At 46.4% G+C, this 21,173-nt stretch overlaps 2 protein-coding genes across 6 annotated transcripts in view; both read left to right on the top strand.

Moving 5' to 3' along the window:
• The first annotated feature begins 103 nt into the window (after nt 1–103).
• On the top strand, nt 104–6,250 carry ethe1 (ETHE1 persulfide dioxygenase). 2 transcript variants are annotated; one of them, XM_088999378.1, is made up of 7 exons: nt 112–537; nt 1,457–1,601; nt 1,680–1,828; nt 2,072–2,201; nt 3,593–3,682; nt 3,745–3,861; nt 4,702–6,250. In XM_088999378.1, exons 1-7 carry the CDS (start codon nt 325–327, stop codon nt 4,785–4,787), a joined length of 930 nt encoding a protein of 309 aa, XP_088855504.1. In that variant the 5' UTR covers nt 112–324; the 3' UTR covers nt 4,788–6,250. The 2 variants fall into 2 exon arrangements, with proteins under 2 accessions (XP_088855503.1, XP_088855504.1); XM_088999377.1 differs by having other exon boundaries at nt 104–537; nt 1,457–1,828.
• The window catches only part of phldb3 (pleckstrin homology-like domain, family B, member 3), a 15,229-nt gene continuing 172 nt past the window's right edge, over nt 6,117–21,173 (top strand). Inside the window, exons 1-14 of one of the 4 annotated variants that reach the window (XR_016115400.1) lie at nt 6,117–6,249; nt 9,945–10,100; nt 10,560–10,670; nt 10,748–10,876; nt 12,883–13,011; nt 13,828–14,010; nt 14,087–14,197; nt 14,389–14,476; nt 15,704–15,836; nt 16,345–16,426; nt 16,510–16,641; nt 18,191–18,348; nt 19,354–19,439; nt 20,243–20,305. Coding sequence is in view for 3 of the 4 variants with exons in the window: in XM_088999370.1 (XP_088855496.1) it covers nt 9,975–10,100; nt 10,560–10,670; nt 10,748–10,876; nt 12,883–13,011; nt 13,828–14,010; nt 14,087–14,197; nt 14,389–14,476; nt 15,704–15,836; nt 16,345–16,426; nt 16,510–16,641; nt 18,191–18,395; nt 19,354–19,439; nt 20,243–20,377 (1,650 nt within the window). In the remaining variant the exon portion in view is untranslated. Of the gene's footprint in view, nt 6,257–9,944; nt 10,211–10,559; nt 10,671–10,747; nt 10,877–12,882; nt 13,012–13,827; nt 14,011–14,086; nt 14,198–14,388; nt 14,477–15,703; nt 15,837–16,344; nt 16,427–16,509; nt 16,642–18,190; nt 18,396–19,353; nt 19,440–20,242 lie in introns of those variants that run through there. The other 3 variants (XM_088999370.1, XM_088999371.1, XM_088999372.1) reach the window with 3 other exon arrangements.

The following is a 21,173-nucleotide window of genomic DNA, read 5'->3' on the forward strand; positions in this document are numbered from 1 at the left end:
CCAGCGACCAGCTCACCTTTAGCGTAGTAGTGATGTGTCCTTCGCGAACGAGCCGGTTTCAGAGCCAATGGCATTTATTTTCCCATAACAATATTTGCAGAGTGGAGTTGTGTTGTTATTCTCTTGGACACGACGGTGTGTTTTGTAGTTGAACTCTCCAGTGCCTCGTTCCAGATGAACCTAACGTGACACCCGATAACCGGACTTACTAGCGGGAATCGCCCCCGTCAACTAAGTCGCGAGTCCGCGGTGGCTCCTCCGTTTGCTCCCGAAGCGACTTGTATTTCGTTGGCGCTCATCGGGCAAACAAAGGCCAGAAGGACGATGTGCTCGCTGTTAAGCTCGGCGCTAAGCCAGGCGGCGGCGAGGCGTCCGAGCCTCCCGGGAATCGTGCTCGGTGGCCTCCGGAGGCTCCGGGAGCAAAGCGGAGCCAGGAGCGGCTCGCCAGCCGGGGACGGCCGCCTGCGCGCCTCGCTACCAGAACTTAGGTCCTACTCGTCCGGGACGCGGTTCAACGACGGGCTCATCTTCCGCCAGGTAACTTGCACTCTTAACACTTCACTTTACATCATAAACATACGACATGTTATTTATTTTGCTGCCATTTCCGCGTTTCGGTCACGAGCCAGCTCTGTCGCGTTAGCCAAGCTAGCTCTCGGTCCTTATCAGTGGCAACCGCTTCAGCTATCGTGTAGCATTCAAGCTGTCGTTTATTATAATAATACATTTGATTTCTAAGCGCGTTTCAAAACTCCCAAGGTCACTTTACAGTCACGGGATTAGTTTTTCTGTGGGTGAGCAGCGGCAGCGTTAACTCAAAGTAACTCAAATAGATAGAAAGCTAGCTAATACAGTGAGACCTCAGTTTACTAACTTCATTAGTTCCCACAAAGTGTGTTAGGCGAAAAGTGTGTCTTCCAAACATTAATTCAAACCATTAAAAATGGGAATAATCCGTTTCCAGGTCCCCATAAAACATCATTTTCTACTAAATAAGCCTTAAAACTACCCAAAATATACCGTTGTCACATTATGCTGTTATTATTCAATGATGATATTTTTACTAGTTGGTATGCTAGCATTATTAACATGAAAAGCAAATTAGTGAAAGCTGATCATCAGACCAGAGTCACCACAGGGAAAGTCAAAGTTAGTGGATGCTCTCTGTGCACATATAAAGCAAGCCATATCAAGACAAATATTTGATATAGTGTATTTTTTTACACGAGTAATTTGTTTTTCACATAATTTTACATGATTTTTTTGGTAGTTAATTAATTTAAGCAAAAAAAAAACGAGTAGCCATTTGGGAGCCAAAAGAGCCGGATCTTTTGAGTGAGCCAGGCCAAAAGAAGCTTTTCCCTGCAAAGAGCCGCAATTCCCATCACTAGATGGTAGAGGTGTGCTCAGCTTTGATCCGTTAATAACGACCAACCCGTCCTGCTTGTGTGTGAAGCTGTTTGAATCACAGAGCAGCACTTACACGTACCTGCTAGCTGACGCCGTCACCAAGGAGGCCATCCTCATCGACCCCGTCCTGGAGACCATCGACAGGGACCTGAAGCTGATCCAGGAACTTGGGCTCCAGCTGAAAACCGCAGGTCAGCAAACTCTGCATGTTTTCCCAGGAGCCCTTCCGTTCCGTGTGAATCCGGCTGCTTTTTGTTGCCTTTCCCAAGTCAACACCCACTGCCACGCGGACCACATCACCAGCACGGGATTGATGAAGACCAGGCTGGCCGGGCTGAAAAGCGCCATTTCGAAGCTAAGCGGGGCCGCTGCGGACGTCCTGCTGTCCGAGGGTGACAGGATCGTCTTCGGAAAACATGCAAGTGCACAATCTCTGGATTCTGCTCGGCGGCCAGAGCGGCGAGAGCGTGGACGCAGTCATTCGTTGGCATCAAAATGGAGAACCAGAGAATCTCCTCAATGAATTGCAAATCCCTCCGTTCTGCCTTGGATCCTGCTCCATCATCTCAGAGTGTCGCATTGGCTCCACGTGTGCTGATCTTTTTCATTTGAAGGATTTTCCCGTGGCGCCCAACTTGAATGGACTCTGGTTCCCTCGCAGTACCTGACTGTGAGAGAAACGCCAGGACACACCGACGGATGCGTGACGCTGGTGAGCGGCGACCAGGGCATGGCCTTCACCGGCGATACCTTGCTGATCCGGGGCTGCGGCAGGACGGATTTCCAGCAAGGTCAGTCCTCTTGTCGCTAACGGCAACTGATTTCAAGGGCAAGCGACACGACAGCATATTATTATTTTTGTTGTTGTTTCCTAAGTGACATCAGAAAAACGTTTGATAGCATCTAAAATAGCCAAAACACGCAGGCTGAGATTTGGAGTCAAATGCAAAACAGCAATAAAAAGGACGTCAAGTGTCCCAAAACAATCTTCTTCTCTAACTTCTGAGAATAGCACACAGGAATAGAAAGGTGAAAGTTTCCCCTGAATGAAGAGTTGAAGACAATGAATTGACCATTGGATGCTTTGTTTTCGACTCCAAAGGTCGAAAGGTCGAGCAAGCGCCTGCCGCAGCCGATGTTTTTGTCATGCCAGCCTACGTCCATAAGGGGGCGGTTTTTATATAGTGCTTCAACATTGTAGCAGCCAGATGACTTTCTTCCCTGCTAAATTGCACTTTTCAATGCTTTTTTCTTCATATTATTTTCAAACAATATTAGCACTATATTTCCTCCACTTTTAGATTTCTCCTCTTTTGAATTTGCATGTCACATAGCGACCCAAGAAACATAAGCTGCTCTCTTATTTGCTATCTAGCTGGCTATCGAGCTGGCTAGCTCCCTATTGGCTATCTAGCTAGCCAGCGCTCTATTTTTTTGTTACAAATTTGTCCAGGCTAGATTTCTAGCTAGCTGTCTATTAGCTATCTAGCTGGCTATCTATCTAGCGAGCCAGCTCTCTTGGTTAGCTATCTTGATAGCGATCTATTAGCTAGCTTGCTTTCTATCTAGTTGAGTTACTTCCGGGTTGAGTGAACACTGGCGCATTTGGCGTCACTGCTCACCCACAAAAAAACTGATCCTGTGACTATAAAGTGACCTTGAGAGTTTTGAAAGATGCTTATAAATGAAATGGATTATCATTGTTATTATTAGCTATCTACAGGTAGATGGCAATCAATCTATCTAGCTAGCTATTAGCTATCTATTGGCTAGCATCCTAGCTTTCTATCTATTTGAGTGACTTTGGGGTTGAGTGAACGCTAGCGCGTTTGGCTGCCGCTGCTCACCCACAGAAAAACGTGACTGTAAAGTGGCCTTGAGAGTTTTGAAAGGTGCTTATATTTATCTGGAAATGGATGAAATGTTTCTTCAGCCGTCATCTGTACTTCTTTGACGGTGTCGGACGTTTGGCTTCTTATCCAAGAAACTTGACTGTTTGCTGCCGAAGTTTCTTGGCTAAGAAGTAAAAACGTCGGACACCTTCAAAGAAGTACAGATGACGGCTGAAGAAAGCTTTTCATCGATGGACCACTGCTGTACGACTGAGAGCTTCCACAGACGTATCTGGAAATGGATTATTCTGATTGTGATTGTAAAGTGTGGCATTTGCGGTGTGTGTCAGGTTGCTCCTCGCGGCTCTACGCTTCGATTCATCAAAAGATCTTCAGCCTCCCCGACCGGTGCCTGGTCTACCCGGCGCACGACTACTTAGGTGCGCCGTCTGATAGCTCACAAGAAGTGGAGCGCCAGCCGTGACCTGTGTTGACCTTCCAGGTCAGACGGTGTCGACCGTGGGCGAAGAACGCAGGTTCAACCCTCGACTGACAAAGACCCTGGAGGACTTTGTGGCCATCATGAACAAGCTGAATCTTCCAAAGCCCTCCAAAATTGGTACGCGGCCTGTTCCAAAGTCATGATGTCAGCCAACTGCAGCGTCTTCTCCAGAGGACGACAAACTCAAGATTTTCTTCTTTACATTTTGTCTTTCCAAACCAATTTGGTGCAAAAACCGCAGCATTTTTAACCCGACTTTGAGTTGAATGACAATCGCTGTGTGACACAACAGCCATTTTGACATTTCATCATCATTATCATTTATTTCGTTTTTAAGCGCCTTTCAAAACTCTCACTGTAACTTTACAGTCACAGGATCAGTTTTTCTGTGGGTGAGCAGCGGCAGCCACACGCGCCAGCGTTCACTCAACCCGAAAGTACGTAACTCAAATAGAGAGAAAGCTACCTAGATAGCTATCTCGCTAATATTTGAAATGGAGCAGCCATTGGTTATCTGAGGCTGGTGTATACTTTGACTCCTTATTGCAGCAAATAAATCAAGAACTACGGTTCATTTGACATGCTCCGTAAGGTCACGTTCAAGGTCAAGCAGACACGTGACTTAAGTAGCCGCAGATGTGGTAAAGCGGGCATCACCCTCTGACTATCTGGGAAAATGTTTTATTTATCGAGCGAGTGAGTGAGCTCGATAGCTATTTGCTATCTAGCTGGCTGATTATCTATCTAGCTAGCTATCTACTAGCTAGCTTTCTATCTGAGTTATTCCAGGTTGAGTGAACGCTGGCACGTGTGGCTGCCGCTGCTCACCCACAGAAAAAAAACTTCTCCTGTGACCTTTGTGAGTTTTGAAAGGCGCTTAGAAATGAAATGTATTATTGATGAATATTCTTCTTCGAGTTGAGCAAGTCTTTCAAGTGCTCTTCTTCCTCCTTGCAGATATTGCAGTGCCTGCCAACCTGGTTTGCGGGGTTCACCATGTTTCAATGAAGCCACTCAAAGCTGATTCCACAACTGACGTCTAGGAGGGAAGACCTAGCAGCTTATTGGATTGTAAAACATGCGCTTGTTGATTTGCACTCAAGTTCCCGTCATTTCCAGACACTCTCGAGCAATAAGCCGTAGGTGGCCAGATTTAAAATGCACAGCTGCCCCTCACACCATCCGACAGCCTGGTGTCAAGTTCCCTCAAGTCCATCCTGAGAAAGGCCCAACAGAGGATGGACTTCCTGCTAAAGAAGCTCATGAAGAAGCATGGCCTGCCACAGGAGGTGCTGCAGCGTTTCTACACGGCTGTCATTCAATCCATCCTGCGTTCTTTCATCAGCGTTTGGTTCAGGGACGCCACAAAAATGGACAAAATCCCACTTCAAGGGACAGTTAGGACGGCGGGAAAGATCATTGGCAGCGCCCTCGCCACTCTGGAGGAATCCAAACAAGAGCGCGGCACCCTGCCCACCACCTTTTCCAGCGACTCCCCTCAGGCAGGCGCTACCAAATCCAAATCCAGACATTTCAACAGCTTCTGCCCCCGTCGGTCGCCGTGAACTTTTTAAACAATAACCCAAATAGAACTCCATAGTGCCTCTTTGCAATGTTTCTTCTGATGATACTAGTGCAGCGTGTTGTAGCGGAAACAAATTCCTTGTGTGTTCTACATACTTGGCCATAATGATGATTCTGATTCTGAAATGGATGGCCAGCTATTTGCATTGGGAGTCACTCCGTTTCTTTGACAACAGCAAAAGTGGGAAACATTGTGTGAGTCGGTCGGCCATCTATTGACGACTCGCTTGTGCTGCCGCCTGCAAGACAGGTTTGTGTTTGTGTGTGCGTGTGAGAGAGAGTGTCAAAGAGAAGCACAAGATCCTGCCATGCACCCATGACGCAGCAAATGGTTGAATGAAGTGCTTTCTTTTCAGGTTGCTGCTTGCTTCCGTCCTCTTTTTTTAGGGGACAAATTCCTTGTGTGTTCTACATACTTGGCAATAAAGATGATTCTGATTCTGATAATAACAGCATAATGTGATAACATTTGTCCACCTGTTTACCCTAATCCCCCCCTCCCGTTCTCACTGCTGCGTGTGTCCATATTTCTCCCCAGCTTCCTCTACTATGGTTCTTGACCAATTGACGTGGGGCTTTAACCGAAGACCGGGCTGCGCGTTGGAGCCGACTCTCTTGGTTCATTTCAGGGATCCGACTGTAAGAACCGGCTCGTTCGCTTACGACACACGAGCCCGGCCGCGGTGCCTCCCCCGGGCCAGCCAGGAGCTCACCTGTTGACGGCGAAACAAGCGGCCCGGAACCGACTCTTGCCTCCTCCCCGCTAATCGAACCGCGGCAGAGGAAGAAAAGAAAAGAAGAGGGTCTGCCGACGGCTTTTTGCAGAGTCGGCCCAGGCGGGGTTTGGAAAGCGAAAGCGGCTTGAAACGTCGCCCAACTGCCGGTGGTCGTCGCTGGACGTGTCGGCGTCTGCCCTTTCAGGTAGGAGGTAGGCCCCCTTGTTTTTTGGCGAGTCGAGTCGGTTGAAGTGGCGTCCACCGGACCGCGACGTGAGGCCACCGTAGCTCGTTGACGAGGTTGACCCGAGCGCAGGGGAACGCGGTTGCTCGGCGAGGCGACGTTGTTTACCGACTCGAGCTAACGCCACGTGCTTCACACGCTTTCCCCACTTTGGAACGATGGACGCTCAAAAGAAGTTGACTGAAGTCAAACGGGGGCGTTTGAGAGCCCCCGTTTTCAGACCGAGGCCAGGACGAGGACTCTCTGTCTGAATGTTCCCACTTGCCAAGTAGCCTTACCCCCCACCGCCCCCAAACCCTTCACATTTTATCGAGAGGGCAAAAAAATCGTTATTTCGGATACAGACAATGCAGCGGCGTGTCAAAGTGCTTCGGTTTCCCGGAAACTCTTGCCGAGGAGCACTGATTGAGTGTCAATGAAAAAGTTGCCCTTAGGATCCGTGGAAGGGATGTGTCGTTCGGGAACGAGCCGGATCTCCGAAGTGAACCAAGAGAGCCGGCTCCCAACAAGGAGTTGCAAATGGCAGCCGATGTTATTTTTTTGGTCCTTTATTACCCGGCCCCAGTCTTCGGTCAAAACCGACCGTGATTGGTCAAGATCCGTAGGAGTGGAGGGAGGGGAGAATTCCAGACACACAAAGAATCATATATGACAAAGAACGTGCTGCAGTCCAAGAACGGGTGAAAAGAGCCACCTCTGTTTGTCTAACAAGTGACTGCCAGACACCCCCAACCACCGCACGCTACATGTCACTTACATGCCACTTGATTGAAAATGTCGAAGTGGGGACCTGTCTGCTGGATTGTTTGGAGTTGAATGAAGTCAAAGTCAGCACAGATGAAATTAATGTCCTCTCGAACGCACATTTCGGAGAACTAAGCGGAGGATCTGGGGAGGTACTGCAGGACGCATGCACTGTTTTTGGAGCCATTTCACCACGGCGAGTCAACACCCGTTTGCCCAAACTGGAGGTTCAATGACTTGAGCCATTGGGCCTGGGTCGCTCTGCCTCCTCTAGACCGTCCAAATCTCCGTCTGATCCTTTCATCCCTTGAGAGCAAAGCATGCTCAGGAACGGATAGATTAAAAAAAAACATGTTGTAGAGAAGCCTCTTGAAAGCGGCAGAATCGGAGCTCCAAAGTTGAATGTCACGGTGCCCCCGTTTGGCCTTGACTAGTCGTTGTTTTCAAAAATCAATCAATCGATTCACGCCCGCCCGCATTTGTATGTGTTTTCATGGTAGCTATGTCAGCAGGCTCAATTTTTCAAGCTATCCGAGGACCCAACGTCAATTTTGTTCACGTTGGCATGGACAGAAAACCGTCAGCATGGGATCCCCGCTTCCGACTGTTCCGACTGTTCCGACTGGGGCGGCCTTTGGAAAATTCTAGTCGGAGTCTCACCGACCATCTCGAGAATTTGGCCAAACTGTCAATCAAAATACAACATTGCCTACTTTCTGTTCCATTTTGAGCCTTTTTCATCTATAATGATTGACATGCGCACCCGATTTCATTAGAATAAATAATAATAATTCATTTCATTTGGAAGCTCCTTTCAAAACTCACTTTACAGTCACTGGATCAGTTTTTCTGTGGGTGAGCAGCGGCAGCCACATGCGCCAGTGTTCACTCAACCCGAAATAGTAGCTAGCTAGCTAGCCATGAGATAGCTATGTTGCTCGATAAGTCGTCAGGGCCGCCAACTTCACGTCAGCAAGAGGAAAAAAAGCAACCTGGCCCATTTCTTCATAGTTTGTCAACGTTTGGGCTCTGCAATAGCCTGAAAGTAGCAAGCAAAATCCAAAATGGCCAAACCCCTGTTGAACAGTTCATCCCTGAAAACAGTTCAACTTCAATCCTGTGAAATGCCACTTGGTCCAGGGCCTGCATCTCATCTCGTCGCTCACTTCAAACGTCGACTATTTCAACTTGGGTCAGCCTTTAAAGGACAAGCGACACCTCCGGACAAGATGCGTCCATCATTTGTCAAATGACTTGAAATGACAAATCCTGAGCGCATTTGACAAAGATTCCACCTCCCCACCCCGCTGCTTTGAATACAGAGTGACAAGCTTCCATAAGCATTCATGCCCCCGCACACGCACATTCACAGCATCAGGCCATGGCTGTTGAAGTATGCGTCACTCCATTCCTTCCTTATCATGTGGCGCTTCCCTCCCCTGCAATCAAGTCCAACCAACGATGTGAAGAAGAGAGCCCTCTTTTCGACTGACTGACTGACTCTTCTTTCTTTCTTTCTTTCTTTCTTTCTTTCTTTCTTTCTTTCTTTCTTTCTTTCTTTCTTTCTTTCTTTCTTTCTTTCTTTCTTTTTCTTGTTGCCGTTTGTATCTGAAGCCTTGTGGCGCTTGGTGGCAACGTGAGCGCATTGCCAGCAAGCGCAGACTTTGCTCCCAAAATGTGGCCGTTGACGAGTCGCTATCTGACTGAACTTTGACGTGAGGTCAGCTGATGTTTGTGTGGGTGAACGAAGGGGAACCACTGCTGCTTCTCCAACGGGGCGTCAAAGCACCTCGCTGAGAATCAGCAAATGGGCTTTGAAGTCACACAAGACGTGATTCTGCACTTTTTCCAACGTGATTATCGAGTCCAATTTATTTTTTGCCGCAGGTCACGTTGACGTGACGCTTTCTGTTCTGAATTGAGGGAAGCCTTTAGAATGTTGGTCGACTGGTTTCTCTTGTCAGACTCGCAGTGTCGTGGTGCAGGGTTCCATTCCGGCTCCTAATTTTGCCCCCCGATTTTAGATTACAGTGATACCTCGGCATACAAACTATTTTTCGAGATACACACGGAGTGCCACAATGAGTGATGTGTCATTTGCGAACGAGCCCGTTCTCCTCACAAGAAAATGGCAGCCGACTTGTTTTTGTCATCTATTCCCCGCGCGCAGTCTTCAGTTAAAGCCATGTGATTGGTCAAGAAGGCAGCAGTGAGGGGGGAGGGGTTGCCAGAAAAAGAGCTGCAAACATCAAATAGACAGACAGAGAGTGAGGCCGTTCCGCAAATGACAAAATGGCAGCCAATTTGCTTTTGTCCTCTATCCCCCGCTCCCAGTCTTCGATTAAAGCCAGATTGTGATTGGTCAAGAACGCAGCAGTGAGGGGGGGGGTTAAACATTAAAAAGACAGGAAGACGACAGAGAGAGAGAGTGAGAAAATAGAGAGAAAACAGTGAAATTTGGACGTTCCTCATCAAGTATTTAATGCTAATGAAAGCGGCCACTCCATTCCATCAAGCCATCACTGACCATCACAAAGGTCAATAAAATGACTTTATTATATAGTACAGTTTATTTCTTGAATGATAATACAATAGCACATTTATTAGACATAAAATAAGGTCTATTTTGTGTAGTCTTAAGGCTTATTTTTGTAGAAAAGGATGTTTTATGGGGACCTGGGAGCGGATTATTTTCATTTGAATGGTTTCCTATGGGAAATTCATTTTTGGGAGACACACTTTTCGCCTGACACACTCTGTCTGGGAACCAATTAAGTTTGTAAGCCAAGGTATCACTGTACTTGACCTCTTTTTGTTTTACTTATTTGTTTGAAATTGTCGTTTGGTATCTTTGGGTTTATTGTCGTTTTTAAAAGCCGTCATTGATCCCCTCCCCCCACCACCGCTTTTAGGAAAAAGAAAGGCCCCGCGGTTCTCTCGCGATGCCCCAAAGCAGCACAGAGAGTCCCAGCAGGCAGCAGTCGATGAGGGAGGCTCGCCCGGTCGGCAGCATCGCCTTGTCGGGGGGCGAGTCGGACACGGAAAGCAGCGGCGCCGAAAGCCAAAAGGTGGAGCGCATTAAGACGACGACCCCTGTGGCCCGTCGACAACTCTTCACTCGGGATATCGCAAGCCGTCAATCAAGCGTCTTTAAAGGACAACTGACACCCCCGCACAAGTTGCGTCCATAATTTGTCAAATGACTTCAAATTAGCTATCTAACTAACTAGCTGGCTATATGTATAGCCAGTTATTATCTATCTATCTATCTATCAAGCTAGCTAGCTATTAGCTATCTATCTTGCTAGCTATCTAGCTCATTATCTATGAACTAGCTATTAGCTAGCTATTAACTAGCTAGCTAGCTTTCTCTCTATTTGTGTTTTTCTGGGTTGAGTGAACGCTGGCACGTGTGGCTGCCGCTGCTCACCCACAGAAAAACGTATCCTGTGACTGTAAAGCGACCTTGAGAGTTTTGAAAGGCGCTTCTAAATGACATGTATTCTTCTTCTTCTTATCCGTGTTAGTCGGGGATGAAAAGGACCTTGGCGTCATCCCCCAGAGTGGCGTCATCGCCCTCAGCGCTCCGTCGGCGAATCGTCGAGCTGGACCAGCAGAAGGAAGAACTTGAGATGGAGGTAAGATGGCCGTCGGGCTGGCGCTGTTGCGGCGTCTCCAGCACTCGTCAAACGGGACGTCCTTTGGGGGCTCTCAGCTGCAGCTGGAGGTGGACCTTCTGCAAGGCGAGCTGCAGGCGGAGAAGACGCGGCTGCTCGGGCACTCGCGCCAGCTGCAACAACTGCAGCAATCAGCCCGGACCAGGAAAGACCAAAGTCGCCAAAAAGTAAGACGCCGCCCGATGACACTGAGGAGCTGGCAAGTCATAATAATAATCATCATCATAATCATAATAATAATACATGTCATTTCTAAGCGCCTTTCAAAACTCTCAAGGACACGTTACAATCACAGGCTCAGTTTTTCTGCGGGTGAGCAGCGGCAGCCACACGCACCAGCATTCACCCGGAATAACTCAATAACTAATGGATAGCTAATAAATAGGTAATAGATAGACAGCTAATAGCTAGCCAGCCAGATAACCAACAGATAGCCAGATAGCTAGCCAGCCAGCTAATAGATAATTAATAGCTAGTAGATAGCTAATAATAATAATAATACATGTCATTTATAAGCGCCTTTCAAAACACTCAAGGTCACTTTACAGTCACAGGAGAAGTTTTTCTGTGGGTGAGCAGTGGCAGCCTCGCGCTCCAGCATTTACTCAACCCACTCATAGAAAGCTCACTAGCCAGCTAAAAGCTAGCTTGCTAGCCAGCCAGATATCTGATAGCTCACTAGATCACTAGCCAGCCCGCTACATAGCTTATAGATAGCTAGCGAGCCAGCTACATCGCTAATAGATAGCAAATAAAGTGCTCTCAAGGATATTTGACAGTCACAGACAATAGATATCTAATAGCTAATGGCTAGTAGTTAGTAGTTGCGCACAAACACATCACTTGCAAAATGACAGATTTTTATGGTTAATATTTCGCCAACTTTAAAAAGAAAACAACTCAAAAAATGTAAGTGATGGTGCTTAATATTTGGACTGGAAGGAGAAGCATTATTTTGGATACCTGTTGAATGTTTTCCTTCTTTTTTGGAATGAGCAATTTCCTTCCAAAAGCAAAACTTTTTCCACATCATATTTGGACGAAGGCATAAGTTGTGTTTTGGAAGCCATTTTGGTTGTTCATGTTGGAATGTTCTTTTTCTTGTGAAATGACAACTTGATTAGATCCTGCAATTCTGAAACGAACCCAAACGACGACCACTTATCTTTGTATCACTTGGACCGTAGAAGAAGATGCATTTTCGACATCTTTCCTTTCGCCTCATTCGTTACGTGTTTCGTTACTATTTTTGATGTTTTTTTTTTTCTTGCTTCTTTTTTGATTGAATGTCGACATTGAATTGACTTTTAATTGGTGGGGTTAATAAAAGGTACAATTTCTTTATTTATTTAGTTTTCCGGGCCTGAAGTTAAAATAATAATACACTTTATTTGAAGCGCCTTTTAAAGCTCTCAAGGACACTTTACAGTCACAGACAAGCATAGGTACTATAATAAATGAAATACAATCACAAATAGAATACAATCAATAAAATACAATCACAAATAGAAAGAAGAGAAAGAGCTACACAGAAAATGCCATTTTAAATGGGTGGCTTTTGAGATGGGATTTGAAGGTGGGAAGAGAATCCATGTCACCTGATGGGAGGGAGAAACGGTCCAGTTGTCAATAGTGAGAGCGAAACTGCTAGCTTTGCTCAAGGTGGATTTGGTACCAACCAGGAGAATTTCCGTTTTTTTCGCTGTTAAGTTTGAGGAAGTTATGGCTCAACCAGGATTCAATTTCAGAGAGGCACAGTGAAAGGGAAGAAGGTGGAAAAGAGGCGTCGGGTTTGCTGACGAGATAGAGCTGGGTGTCATCTGCAGAGCAATGAAATTGGATACCAAATTTGCGGAGAAGATTGCCAAGGGGAAGAAGGTAGGTGAGAAAGAAGAGAGTTACCAGGACAGAGCCTTGAGGCACACCAGAAGAGACAGGAGAGGACTGTGAAGTGAACGAGTTAATCTGGATGAACTGAGAGCGGCCAGAGAGATCAGAGTGGAACCAGCGTATTTCCGTTTCCTGTTAGCAACTTTGATGGGGGATGCTAGTGTGGCGAGGCAGCCGCTAATGATGCACACGCATAAACACCAGATGGTATCGAGCTGGGATTCCCGGAAAAGTGACTCGTTTGGATGCGCACGCCCTTCTCAAGCTTTTTGGGTCTTTGCAGGAGCGTGAGCGTCTGGAGGAGGAGAGGCTCCGAGTCGGCGAGCTGAAGAGGAAATGCCAGCAGACGCAGCAGCTCATCCCCACTCAGCCCGAGAGCCATCGGGAGCGACTGGCGCTTCAGCTGCAACACGTGAGTGCATTTCCTTTGGCTGTTGATTTCATCTCCGCCAGGCCACTTTTGCAAACGGCGGGACTTGGAACAATTGGCTGAAGGACCTCTGACAGCCCATTGCTCTTGTCTTGAGACTTCCTTTTCCATGGTGGACCTCCAGCTTGAAAGCCGACAGAAAAACCTGAAAAATCCTGACCCTCAAGATGAGCAACTCACACTCGTCTCAATTTGAAATCTTAAACTAGCCTTGAAACCCTGACTTGAAGCCACCATTACGTGTATGTATATGTGTGTGTGTGTGTGTGTATATGTCAGAGATGTTCGATCGGACACAGGAAGATTGTCTTATACTGCCGGCAGGGGACGCAGCCATTCAAGACAGGTGCCTAAATTCTGCAGCCTTCTGCCAAACTATTTATTGAGAGTAAATGCAAATTGAAGTCATACATTAGTTTTTCTTGATTGGAATACCACACCCCTGGACGTCCCAAGCTCCGAGAGCTATAAACAATAGAGCATAGACATTTGAATGGGTTGTCTTTCCCTGAACCCATAGATTTGTAACCCGGCTAATGAGCTCTTCCTGTGAGGGAGTTTCAAGTCCTAAATTCTGTCCAAGGAAGGAGTCAACCAAGTACTAAATTCTGTCCCAGGTTCAGTCTCCTAGATGAAGATGACAGGATAACAGGCTGTGTCTGTTGAATTCAGATTGAGCCCAGGTGTCTCTGTGCTTCAATTGTGTATTCTAGTCACACGTGTTCACTAAGCATATAACAACATGAAACTTTGAAATATGATCACTTCTATTCTGTCTAATCTCTATCGTCGCCGCAGGACAAAGAAGCGATGGAGGCAGCCGTGCGGGCCTTTGAGGACTGGGAGTTCCGTGTTCTGGAGCAGGAGAGCGGCCTGGACGAGGTCCGGGACGCTGGTGGCCAGGAAGGCCACGGCGAAGAGAGAAAAGCCAGTTTGCAGCACGACATCGCTTGCCAGATGCTCGCCGTCACCACGGCGCAGGTAGCCGCCTCCCTGCCCGCCTTAAGTTGACCACTGCCATGCGGAGAACTCTGATCAAGTTTCCCCCCCAAAAAAGGAGCGAGTCGATCTGCTTGAGACGCAGCTGAAAGACGTGCAAGGTGAAAAGGAGCGAGAGCTGGAGGCCTTACTCAGGAAGAAGAAGGACCTCCTGCGTTACACTCACACGGTCGGCACTCTCACATCTTCACATCTTGTTCCAGCGGGCCGCATTTGAAAAATCGGCCATCCGCCAGCCGTCCGCTGGCTGCTGTGAACCCTGCCTGAACTAACCCTAGAATCCTAGAACGCTAGAACCCTAGAAGAATACGCCTCCTTCAATCACTCCAAATGGTGATTTGATTGTTTGCGTGTGAGCAGGAGCCGCGCAAGGACTCTGGCGCTCTTCCCCGGCGGCGTAGTTGGCAGCATGGCGGCAAACTGAAGGACGGGCCTGCGTCGGCGCAGGGTGAGTGCTTGCGGGTGGGCGGGCGGCCTTGTCGGAGGCCTCGTTGGCATCGTCGTGGCGGATTAGCACGGATTGATGCCGCCAATCCGGATTGACTTGCACGGACCGGATCATCCAGTTTGGGGCCATGCTTTCCTCTTGCTCGGGTGCCTTATGCACAAGACTATATATCTCATCTCATCTCTCATTTTCCGTACCGCTTATTCCTCATTAGGGTCGCGGGGGTTGCTGGAGCCTATCTCAGCTGTCTTCGGGCACGAGGCGGGGGACACCCTGAATTGGTTGCCAACCAATCGCAGGGCACACAAAGACGTACAACAGTCACTCTCACACTCACACCTAGGGACAATTTGGAGTGGTCAATCTGCCTGCCATGCATGTTTTTTGGAGTGTGGGAGGAAACCGGAGGACCCGGAGAAAACCCACGCGGGTCCGGGGAGAACATGCAAACTTCACACAGGGAGGCCGGACCGGGACGCGAACCGGCGACCTCTGCACTGTGAAGCCGGTGTGCTAGACTCTCTATATATATATATATATACAGTAAAGTCTCGTTATATCGATATTCAAGGGAGTCGGAAAAAATATCGATATAACCGGGACTATCGATATAGCCGACCCTGTTTGCATGTAATTTTCTCCGTGCGTGCATAGAAATAGTATCGATATATCCGGGACTATCGATATATCCGATATCGATATAACGAGACTTTACTATATATATATATATATATATATATATATATATATATATATATATATATATATATATATATATATATATATATATATATATATGTATATATATATGTGTGTGTGTGTGTGTGTGTGTGTGTGTGTGTGTGTGTGTGTGTGTGTGTGTGTGTGTGTGTGTATATGTATATATACATACATATATATATATATATATATATATATGTGTGTGTGTGTGTATATGTATATATATATATATATATATATGTGTGTGTATATGTATATATATATGTGTATATATATGTGTATATATATATATATATATATATATATATATATATATATATATATATATATATATATATATATATATATATATATATATATATATATATATATATATGTGTGTGTGTGTGTGTGTGTGTGTGTGTGTGTGTGTGTGTGTGTGTGTGTGTGTGTGTATGTATGTTTTTTTTTTTTTTTTGGCCGTCCTCTCCCAAAATTGACCCTGACTCGGTCTTGCTCCTCCGCCAGGGTTCGAGCGGACACCCTCGGGTAGCAGCCATTCCCGGGAGGTGCTCAGGTGTGCCTCTCCGCCACACAGACTCCACCACGACCAGCAGCACCTCACGCCTGCCGACGGCGTGCCAAGTGTTCGCGCAACCAGGTCAGCCTTGCGTTTAGCGTGCTGTGATAATAATAATCAAAATAATAATCCATTTTATCTCTAAGCGCCTTTCAAAACCCTCAAGGTCACTTTATAGTCACAGGTTAAGTTTTTCTTTGGGTGAGCAGCGGCCGCCACATGCGCCAGCGTTGTGCTGTTGCGTATTTGACAAAGATTCCACGGCATATAGCTGTTTTAAGTTTTAAGACTCGCGCTGAATATTCAGGAAGTCTTGTTTTCGAGTTGATGACGATGCCTGACCTGACGTCATGTCTGGGAAAGCGACACACAATGCATTTTGGGTACTTTGGCCTGAAAACAAATCAAAATGGCCGACTTCCTGCGACACCCGGCGCCAGCCTCAACCACCGATTCTTTGGACTTTTCCAGACGTCACATTGCTCGTCGTAACCGGCGTGGACGGCGAGCCGTTCAATTGATTGGAAGTGGCGCAGGTCAAAGGCCGACCTTTTAAAAGTGTTTTCTTTTTTTTTTTTTTTTCTTTCAGTCCGTGTCTGATCAATCTGGTGGAAATGGAGCGCAAGTTGCGGGAAGCCAGGGCGGAACGCGAGAGGCTGCTTCGACAGAAAGTGAGTGGAGCACAAAAGCAAGCTCCCACCTGCGCATTTTGCTTGACGGCCTGTCTTTTGATTTTATTTTATTTTATTTTTAGGTGGAGCGACAACGAGCATCGTTGGAGGAGCAAAGAGCGCAAGAGCTCAACCGGCCCAGGTCAGGAGCAAACCATCCACACAGGCCAGAACCACAAGAGAATCCGGGAAGGTCCCCGCTAAACCCTCCTGAGGTCAGTAAGCTTGCCACAGCAAAAAGCAGCTCCAACATGTCAACTTCCAACATCCTTTGCAAAAGGTCCACCAATATTGGAAATTGTCACATGTCAAAAATGAGGAGATATTTGAAGCATTTTCTTCTTACCAAACACCTCATGATAGTAAGTCAAACAAAAGTCAAATGAACGGTTAGTCTTCTGTGTAACAGGAGTGGTCCATCGATGCGAAGGTTTCTTCAGCCGTACTTCTTTGAAGGTGTCGGACGTTTCGCTTCTCATCCCAGAGGCTTCGCCAGCGAACTAAAATTTGCTGGTAGTTTTGGCCCTAGATATATATCCCTACAGTCCAGTCCTCTGCTACGATAGGTCCCTGCTCTCAGGTTGGGGGGAATAGAGGACTATTTACACTGGTTACTTTTATTTTCCTGACTGATTACTTGTATTGTCCTGCCTGATTATGGTTAAAGAGGTTCGGATGAGGTTAAAATCTTCGCGAAAGAAAATAAATGGTTTGAAAGGGGAGTAAAAGAAGCTATTTTCATAAAAGGACAAAACCCTTCACTAAATTGCCATGGTGGGGTGAGGTTTAATTTGGATTGTTCCTACAACAGACCCTCTAGACCACATAGGCCTAGTTATGCTGATGAGGTGTTACCAGAGCAAATGGGGCAATCGGGCCATTCATAGACCCCATAATCAGTCAGGACAATAGAATTAATCAGGGTAGCCTCAGGGAATAGTCCTCTGCTCCCCCCAACCTGAGAGCAGGGACCTATCATGGCAGAGTCTGGCTGAAGAAACCTTCTCATCAACAGTTATTCTTCTTGATCTGCTTTGAGTCATAATGGCCCTGCAAGTGAAGTGGTAACTGAAATGTGGTCCGTGGCCCAAAAAATGTTGAACAAGTGTCAGACATGTTCGGTCGGACACTGTGGACAAAAGCTGGAACACAGGAATATTGTCATTTACTGCCGGCAGGGCAAGTAGCCATTCAAATTATGCAGCCCTCTGCCAAGCTATTTATAAAGAGTAAATGCAAATTGAAGTCATACATTCGTAAATCATAGTTTTCTTGATTGGAGTACCACACCCATGGACGTCCCAAGCACCAAGAGCTACAAGCAATGAAGCATAGACATTTTAATTGGTTGTCCTTGTCTGAACCGATGGATTTGTAACCCGGCTAATGAGCTCTTCCTGTGAGGGAGTTTCAAGTCTTAAATTCCTTCCAAGGAAGGAGTTAACCAAGGACTAAATTCTGTCCAAGGCTAGGTCTCCTAGATGAAGATGACAGGTTAACAGGCTGTTTCTGTTTACCTCCGATTGAGCCCAGGTTTCTCTGTGCTTCAGTTGTGTATTCTAGTCACACATGTTCACTAAGCATATAACAACATGAAACTTCTATTCTGTCTAATCTCTATCAACAAGCCTTGCTTTGGAAGGTCATTCGATATAAGATAGAAGGTGTCATGAAATGCACGTGGCTCCACATTTGGGGATTTAGTTGTCTTCTTCTTGTGAAGAGCCTACTTGCTAGTTGGGGTGTCCTCTGTGTGTACATCAGCGGCTGCCGATTTCCCTTTGGCCGGACTTTGACCTACGTGCCCACGTGGAGTCTCTGGGTCACGGGGTCTCGGCCTGCGCGGACTTGCGCCTGTCGTCGCGCCGCTGCGCCGGCTTCCTGACCAAGCGAGGCGGCCGCGTTAAGACGTGGAAGAAGAGGTGGTTCCTCTTTGATCTCAACCACCGAAGGCTGGCCTACTACACAGGTGGACCCGGCCAATAACTTCACACCGAGGCCAATCACTTGCTTGCTTGGCTAAAAAACATTTTTAAAGCACAAGTGACACCATTTTTTGCTTTCCTAACTGACATCAGAAAAACGTTTGATCGCATCTAAAATAGCCAAAACACGCAAGCTGATATTTTGAGTCAAAACAGCAAGAAAAATGACTTCAAGTTGCCCTAAACGGCCGCAAATGAACTCAAAACTGGAGAGATTGAGAAACTCCCGCCCCCAGTTGTTGACGTCACATCAGGAAAATCCTTCACAAACTGCCTTGCTCCACAATCAAAACAATGGCTTCAGAGAGTTCAGATTGGTTCTTGTTACTCATCCGGTTATGAATATGATTCAAATAGTTCGGAAGAGGAAAGCAAAAGTGTTTGCCATCGATTTAAGAAGTCCTTCCGTATCAATTCAAGCCGTCTGCAAGCGCTAAAACCAGTGAAGATCTAGACTCCGATGTACCGCCCAGAAAATGCACAAGATGGCGCACAAGCTGCCTTTCGTGCGGTATATGAAATGGGCTCATTTGTCCGCTGGGAATTTGTGTCAGCTTACACCTTCTTTATGCGTGTTACCGCAATTGGCTTCCACACAACGATTCACCATGGCGTTATTGATGTTGTTTTCCTTCTAATTTCGCCATCAACACGGTGTTTTCAAATGAAAAAAAGTACCCAAAATGCATTGTGTGTGGCTTTCTCGGTCAGGGGCGTTCCGAATGTGACGTTACTTAGGACGACTTACATCGTCATCAACTCTAAAACAAGACTTCCTGAATATTCGGCGCCAGTTTAAAAAGGTCAAATCTAGCTCTATGCGGTGAAATCTTTGTCAAATGCGCTCAGTAGAAGTCATTTCAAGTCCTGTGACAAATGATGGACGCAACTTGTCCAAAGGTGTCGCTTGTCCTTGAATGCGTTTCTTCTTTTTTTGTTCAGATTATGATGAGAGGAAGCTGAAAGGCGTCATCTACTTCCAGGCCGTGGAAGAGGTTTATTATGACCACCTGCGCACAGCCGCCTCTGTGAGTCGCCTCACGACACTTGTCAATCAAGACGTCTCCGAAACTAACGGCCACATTTGAATCCCAGCAGTTTAAAAATTTAATAATGATAATAATAATAATAATACATGTCATGTCATGTGAATTTTTCCACGGTGAGACTAATAAAGGCTAATCTCATCGAATCAAATCTAAGGTAATAATTTGTATTTTAAATGTCCACTGATTTACTGAGCTACGTATTTTGGTGGGGCGAGGTAACAAAGTAAATGCAAAAAATCGTCTTTGTAAAAATGAGCTCCAATGAAAACAGATCTTACTAGACAACAATGAACAACCATGCATTGAGATGATTGTTTTGCTGGTCGTGACAGAGCTGAGGAAGAAGGGTGAGACTAGAATTGATTTATACCGTCTGTGTATATATACAGTGATACCCCGGTTTACGAACCCCTCGGTTCACGAACTTTACGGTTTACGAACGTTAAATGTATGAAAATTTAACCTTGGCATACGAACTATTTTTGGGGATACACACGGAGCGACACTGAGCAATGTGTCGTTCGCAAACGAGGCCGTTCTCCTAACAAGGAAATGGCAGCCGACTTGTTTTTGTCCTCTATTCCCCGCCTCCAGTCTTTGGTTAAGCCACGTGATTGGTCAAGAACGCAGCAGTGAGGGAGGTGGTTTAAACATTAGAGACAGGCAGTGAGAAAATGGATAGAAAGCAGTGAAATTTGGACTCGTTTAGCCTTGGTTAAAAACCTTTGTCATCCATCCATGTTTTTCCCTAATCTTTGTTTGCCATCTCACCTGTTGCCCAGTCCCCTCGCCCCAGCCTGACGTTCTGCGTCAAGACATACGAGCGCCTCTTCTTCCTGGTGGCATCCAATCCGGTCGCCATGAGAATCTGGATGGACGTCATCGTCACGGCGACCGACGAGCATAGCCGCTATTGACCTTCATGACCTTCATACCTGAAGAAGATGAAGCAGCAGCAACTGCTGGGACTTTAGAAAAGAGGAAGGTTGACTCCAATCAGTCTCTTCATGGGTACTTTGCCTCCCCCTACCGATCTCATCGGGCGTTACACCTATATGGGACTCGCAATCAAAATTGCGATCATCATAATCATCATAATTTCATTTCTAAGCGCCTTTCAAAACTCTGAACGTCACTTTTCAGTCACAGAATAAGTTTCCCTGTGGGGGAACAGCGGCAGCCACATGCGCCAGCGTACATTCAACCCGGAAGTAACTCAAATAGAAAGTTAGCCAGCTAGCGAATAGATAGCTAAATAGCCAGCTAGCTAGCTAGCCAGATCGTCAGAAAGCTAGCTATATATTGGTGAATACCTAGCTAATAGCTATATGTCTGTGTAAGCTCTCAGTCGTACAGGAGTGGTCCATCGATGAAAAGGTTTCTTCAGCCTAGCTAGATAGCTAGCCAGATAGTCAGAAATCTAGCTAGATATTGGCGAATACCTAGCAAATAGCTAGCTAGATAGCTCGCCAGACAGTCAGAAATCTAGCTAGATATTGGAAACAAACAGTTAATTGCTAAGATATAAGGGTCTGGAGTTATTGGAGCTTGAAATGGCTGTACGAAATACAATATAATACATATTGATTTATCTCGCACTTTAACAACAGCTGAAACGTTCACAAAGCGCTAACATGGACAATAGGCATTATATGGGTCTGGTGTTATATGAGGTGTAAATGGGGGTGGCTGTACTAAAGGCCCCCTTGTGGA

This window comes from Hippocampus bargibanti, linkage group LG06 (assembly GCF_051943395.1).
Source record: "Hippocampus bargibanti isolate YZ-2025 linkage group LG06, ASM5194339v1, whole genome shotgun sequence".
Taxonomy (NCBI): Eukaryota; Metazoa; Chordata; class Actinopteri; order Syngnathiformes; family Syngnathidae; genus Hippocampus; species Hippocampus bargibanti.

Excerpts from the sequence above, each read along its gene's own strand:
- ethe1 (XM_088999377.1), top strand. The coding sequence starts at position 325 with ATGTGCTCGCTGTTAAGCTCGGCGCTAAGCCAGGCGGCGGCGAGGCGT. Across the intron at positions 538-1,456 it reads ACGGGCTCATCTTCCGCCAG|CTGTTTGAATCACAGAGCAG; the intron begins GTAACTTGCACT and ends TTGTGTGTGAAG. Across the intron at positions 3,683-3,744 it reads CCCGGCGCACGACTACTTAG|GTCAGACGGTGTCGACCGTG; the intron begins GTGCGCCGTCTG and ends TTGACCTTCCAG.